The sequence below is a fragment of the Varanus komodoensis genome, unplaced genomic scaffold, assembly GCF_004798865.1.
Source record: "Varanus komodoensis strain SLA01 unplaced genomic scaffold, ASM479886v1 scaffold4, whole genome shotgun sequence".
In the NCBI taxonomy this organism is placed as follows: domain Eukaryota; kingdom Metazoa; phylum Chordata; class Lepidosauria; order Squamata; family Varanidae; genus Varanus; species Varanus komodoensis.
The window spans coordinates 27282078-27288009 of record NW_025335941.1 but is presented as its reverse complement, the minus strand read 5'-3'; the positions used below and the strand labels follow the sequence as shown (position 1 = coordinate 27288009).

The 5932-nt window shown below is 41.9% G+C and overlaps 1 protein-coding gene across 2 annotated transcripts in view; it reads right to left on the bottom strand.

The window, feature by feature from the left end:
• Positions 1–594: 594 nt before the first annotated feature.
• GJA5 (gap junction protein alpha 5) overlaps positions 595–5932 on the bottom strand; it is a 23396-nt gene continuing 18058 nt past the window's right edge. The window contains exons 2-3 of one of the 2 annotated variants that reach the window (XM_044442349.1): positions 4268–4601; positions 595–4057 (exon numbers count right to left, since the gene is read on the bottom strand). In XM_044442349.1, the coding sequence (XP_044298284.1) occupies positions 2923–4032 (1110 nt within the window). In that variant the 5' untranslated portion in view covers positions 4033–4057; positions 4268–4601 and the 3' untranslated portion in view covers positions 595–2922. The remainder of the gene's footprint in view (positions 4058–4267; positions 4602–5932) is intronic. The other variant, XM_044442348.1, reaches the window with a different exon arrangement.

Here is a 5932-nt window from a genome sequence, read left to right as displayed (position 1 = left end):
CAGGGGCTACTGACATAAGACAGGTGGCAACCCTTTGTTGCCGGTCAAAGCCATTGGTCAAAATGCATTTTGGCACATTGTCCCTTATACAGCATTGGAGTAGTTGCCTTTGTTGTTATTTCTGGGATCAAGTGCAGCATACCCAATCTTCACATTCTGTCCATATCCTGGGGCTGCAGCTCTAGGGATTCATGGAGGAGCAGGCTGCTAGTCTTGTTGGGTATGTGTTAGCTCTGTTATCAGAGGTGGTATCCCTGGATGCACCAATTGCTGTGGAGTATGGTTAAGGGGATCTCTTGTACCCATCCTGAGGGAATCCTATGAGCTGGTTTCTGTTTACCACCATGTGAACAGAGTGCTGGACTGGAAGGACCATTGGTCAATCCTTTAAAGTGCCCTGGGATTTTTACTATTCTTGTATAAAACCAACATGCCTATTATTCTGTAATTTCCTCATGCCAAATATGAGGCCTTTCTACCCATGATTTGTGAAGATCAGTGTTTGGGACTGCAAATTATACAGTGTCTGTATCCTGTTACTAGAGGTTTCATTGCCCTGTTTCGCTATGTTGATAGCAGAAATGTGAGTGAAAGGAGTTTAATCCAAACTTTTATTAGGACAAAACAAAGCACAATACATTATTTGAAACTTCTTGAAAACAGAAAATGCATATTTCCAGCTTGGTGTTTGAATGACAGGGAAATTGAGAACTGTAAATAAAGGCACTTTAAAAATGCAGTCTTCTCACAACCTTTACTATTTCTTCCCAAGGGGTAAGGCTGTTGTTGTGTGCCCTGCTCATGAAGGGTTCAGAGGTTCCCACTTGCAAGGTAGCTTTTTGCAGTGGCGAGGACTGCTGTTGCCTTCCTCTCCTGTCATTGCCTCACCATATACAACATTATATAATACCAATTAAAAATGTTTTGGAAAAGGAGGTGGAACACATTTGCTGCCTGGATATTAGATCTCCCTAAAAAACGAAGACAAAATAAATCCCCTTATCTAAGCAAACTGATCACCAATCTATCCATTTGTCATCTCAGCAGTTTACAAGATCATTTTAGTGGTATTTTCCATCAGGTGTGCATGGTGGTGGTGAGGAATGAACATTTGCTTCTAGAGGTGGTTTTTATTGTGCAATTGCCTGGCCTTATTCTGGAATTTTATTTAGGGGTCCAGATTATTATTTCCATTTATAACCCTCCTGTGTTTGCCTACTACTACTTCTTGCTTATCAGAAAAAAGCACTCCAAAGAATAAAAAATAGCTGCATTTTGATAGTACTAGGAGCCATTTGTCTGGAAGCACCCCAGCTTTGGAAATCAGTGTCAGGTCTTTCCTGGCACTCCATCACAAGATAATGTTCCACTCAAAAATCATGAAAGAACAAACCTGATATGAATTGGCAATGAATTGAAGCCTTTAGAAATATGATTCATAGTTTAGACCTTGCACGAACTTGGATATCTGAAGAATAAAAGGAGAGATTTCTCTTTCACAGCCACTGCAGAAAACTAAGGATGGAGATGGAGCTTTCAGATCATCATGTGAGAATGGCATTTCCTGTAGTTTTAACTGGACTTTAACTTGTGCTAGTCAGAGGCTCTGTAAAAAATGGATAGGCCAGGATGATCCCTGTTCCTGAATGATGCTACTGTGATTTGGCTCCTTCTCAAACTGCTGAACTATGCCTGATGGTCCTATCCCAGCTCTTGTTTCCTCCTGTCACTGCTTCCTGTAGAGCTGGTCTGAGCCCTGGAACTGTTTGAATGCTCTGGTATTGGTGCTGGAATGGTCCTCTCAATCCTCCACTCCCCTTTTTGTTCCCAGGTGGCTAGGTTCATTATACCCTACATCACTACTTTTACAATTAAATATGGATAACCGAGGACAAAATTTTTAAATCCACAACATACTATTGTGCTTCTCCTCACAGAGTTGCTTCATGAAAATATGCTTTTCCATGGGAAATATCATTTCAATTGTGTAAATATTTATCTTGAAACAACTCTAAGTATGTTCAGGTAGCACCTTACTGAACCAGTGTTAGTACTGTGAGGTGATTCAGAATTCAGAACTAATTACAGAAAGACAATATATCAAAAATTCAAGTAGAATTGATTGCACATTTACTTGGCTTAAGTATGGCAAGCCGGCACTGTCAGGTCTAGAAGCGAGATGAGGAAAAATAAAGGACGTATTTTATTTTTGGGGGATGAGGAGGGATGCTGCTTCTTGGTGCACTCGCAAAATGTCTGGAAGTAATCTCAAAAGAGAAGCAGAGTAGCAAAAGTACAGCTCACTGGCATGATGTCAATTGCTGCAAATGAGAACCAGCGTCATCTCTGATGTTCAGTTCAGCAAGTCAGTGCTTGAGCTTTATCTGAGAGGATAGAAATGATGGATGTCATGACATGTAACATTGGCACCAATAGGGGTACTAAACAGCAGACGGCTAGGAACTGCAAGTTTGCAGTTCAGAATTTGTCCAGAATATCAGCTGAAATCTTTGTAAGTCTGATAAACAATTCCTGGGAAACGTAGTTCTAGGAAATGTGTTGGGACAGGCTTCCCAGCATTGTCATGAATTTGCCAATCCCAGGGTTATGTGGGAATTTAAATGATGATTAGATATGGTTTAAATGTGTAAGGGTATACTTTGAGTAGATTTAGCTGCAGTGCTTCTGAAAAATGTCAGGCAGTAAGTAGCAAAAAGCTTTGAAATGGATTGATCACCTTTCTGAATAATAATAAACTCAAAGAATGAAAGAAGCTTTCCAGAACAGGTCAGACCATTCACTTAAAAGTAAGTTGAAAAGCACTATTGAACTGGACCTCAGACTACCTGGATGTTAACAGCTAACTGCAGGTCTCGAGCACAAGAGAGAGTCTTTCCTTCCTCTTTCCCCATGGAAAGCGATTCACACTGACAAGTCATCTGACCGAGTCTTACTGCTGGTGCGACTAGTTTTGCTGAGCCTGCGTTTCTCATGGAAGTAGCCATTGGGGGGCAAGCTGGGAGCAGAATTATTGCTTGTCTCAGGAGTCTCCGTATAGCTACGTTGGACGAATGGGACTTTTCCAACAGCATCATCTTGGCCGTGAACCATCTCAGTAGCAAAGTTGACAGTGTTCTGCTGAGAGGCCATTTTGTTACTGAAGGGATTAATATACTTCCCTGCAGGGCTGGTCAAACATTGATTAAAATCTGGTGGAGGGGAGCAGCTTTGCCCTACCTTCATCTGGGTGCCTGCTGCCAGTTTGCTACTGTCTGGTCTCAAACTATTTTTACAGGAACGTGCAAATTTCTTCTTGGCTTTCTTCCATCCCAAGTGATACAGCTCAGCCAGGCTTAAAAAGAGGGACAGAGCTGCGACAGCAAGCATGAAGACAATAAAGATGTTCTTCTCTGTTGGCCGAGAAACATAGCAGTTGACTAAATGAGGGCATGGCTGCCGATTACAAACGTAGAGGGTTTCAAGGAAGATGCCATAAAGCATGTACTGCCCTATAATGAAGGCCACCTCCATGGTGGTACGGATTAAAATGCTGCAGACATAGGTGTTCAACAGAGTGCCTTGAAGGATGAACCTTCCACTGGGTTCATCCCAGCAGGAGAGCTCGGCCTTCTCTGGTGCTGGGTATTCTTGCGGGTGAAAAGCATCACTCTTGTCCTGGATTGCCTTGGATCCTTCTTTGGCCTCCTTAAGTTTTCTCTTCTCCTCCATGCGTACTGTGTGCATTGCATGGCCCATGTACAATAGGGAAGGGGTGGAGACGAAGATAATTTGAAGAACCCAGTACCTGATGTGGGAGATGGGGAAAGCCTTGTCATAGCAGACATTCTCACAACCAGGCTGCCGAGTATCACACATGAAGTCAGACTGTTCATCTCCCCAGGAGGATTCTGCTGCTGTGCCCAGGACAAGCATCCGGAAGATGAAAAGCACAGTCAACCAGACTTTCCCCACCACTGTGGAGTGCTTGTGGACTTCTTCCAGGAATTCTCCCAGGAAGCTCCAGTCACCCATTTTAGCTCAATATGGAGAATAGCCTCTGGAGAAAGAGAACAAGAGAGAATGGGTTGCAGTACAGAGGAATGATTGAAGACCACCACATAACACTTTGTTTGCAAGAGAAGTGGCACGGAATAGGCTCACAACCCCAAAACTAAGCATGGAAGCAGAGAAAACCAATTCCTTTCTGATCAAAATACTACATTACTCCATAACAATATAGCAATGTGGGATGAATGAGTCAAAGTACCTTCATAGAGTTAAGAAATCCCTCACTGGTTCAGTTGCTTTAGCATGTTCATCTAGCTTCATCTCTTCATCTCTTCATAGCCTCTCCACTACCAACACAGGCTAATCAGTATGATGTTTGTAAACAGAGCAGTCCTATTCATGTGTACTTGGCATCCTTTCTTGTGACATCCTTGGCATCCTTCTTTCTCAGTTAGGCATAGCTTGAGCAGATGGATACCAAATCTTTAATGAGCCCACTGTGCTATGACCTTGTTTACTCCATCACAACTCTCCAATGGCTTTGTTCATCTTGTCTGTAGAGGAATCTGTTCTCCTACCTTAAAATAGCACAGCTGCAAGGTGGTCAACAGCAAAACAGAACACAACATTGAGTTAAATCTGTTCATTTGCAGGTGGGAATCTACATATCTGGATGTTGCCCTCTGAATGCCAATAGCAATAGTTGGTGCCCTTCTGCTATTTTAGACAACCTGGTGTTATCCTGATGTTTTGGGCCACAAGTGCTGCAATGTCTTACCATTGGCTGTGCTGGCAGGGACAGATGAGATTTGCAGTCCAAAACATCTGGAGGTCACCAGTTGCCTACCTTTGTCCTATGGCACTCTTCCTTTAGACCACTCACCTGCTACTTCTTTCTTTCTTTCTTTGTTCTTTTTACAAGAAGCAAGTTTTCTCTTTCTAATTTTCATGGTTATAATGTTCTTTTATTTGTGCTGTCATACATGCTGCATAATGGAGCCACAGTGCACTATTACTCATTGCACCAGCCAGTATAATGATCTTGACAAGCAAAGAAGGACAAATGAGTTTTCAGAAGTCACTGATGACTTGGGCAGGCCGTCCCATCCATATCAGCTTCTGCTTCAGGGAGTCTATTGCTATGAACTTATGTTCCTTGCCTTGGGGGAGCCAAGGATCTTCAACTTAAAAAAAAATTAGAGGCCGGCCTAAAATGAGATTAATGGTTATATAAATAGCCAACCTCAACATGTTAGTACTAGGGTGACCAAAATTTGGTAACCCTGCAAAACAAAAATACTGATCAGTTTTGTTTTATGTGTATGTTAATGTGTAATCTTTCTTTCTGCCACATAGTCACCTAATGGTACAGCTCTAGCATTGTTGGGAGTCTGGAAAAACTTAATTTTGAGTTTTTGAGGATGCTAGATCCTCTCCATATGAATTTCCACTACAAAATGAAGTTACCCACATTGCAATGGGGAAAAGGGATTACATGAACCTGCCCCTAGGACCTCCTGACTTGTCAGAATGGTAAAAACGAAATAATTTTGTGATGAATGAAACTCATAATTTTGTATGAATGAAACACTATAATACCTACTGTACAGAGGAGTAGTTCATTTTAAGCCCATCCCTCTATTTTGTTTGTTTCACTCATTCAAAAGGGAACATTTTCATGCTGCTTCCCCTTGGTGTCTTTTAGATCTTACAGAAATGGCTTAGGTCAGGGGTCGGCAACCTTTAACACTCAAAGAGCCATTTGGACCCATTTCCCATAGAAAAGAAAACACTGGTGGGAGCCACAAAACCATTTTGACATCTAAAATGAGGATAACACTGCATATATAGTTTTTTACCTTTATGCTATGTATAAAAAAACTACAGTGTGTTGCATTTATGAAATCAATGAACTGCTACAGAG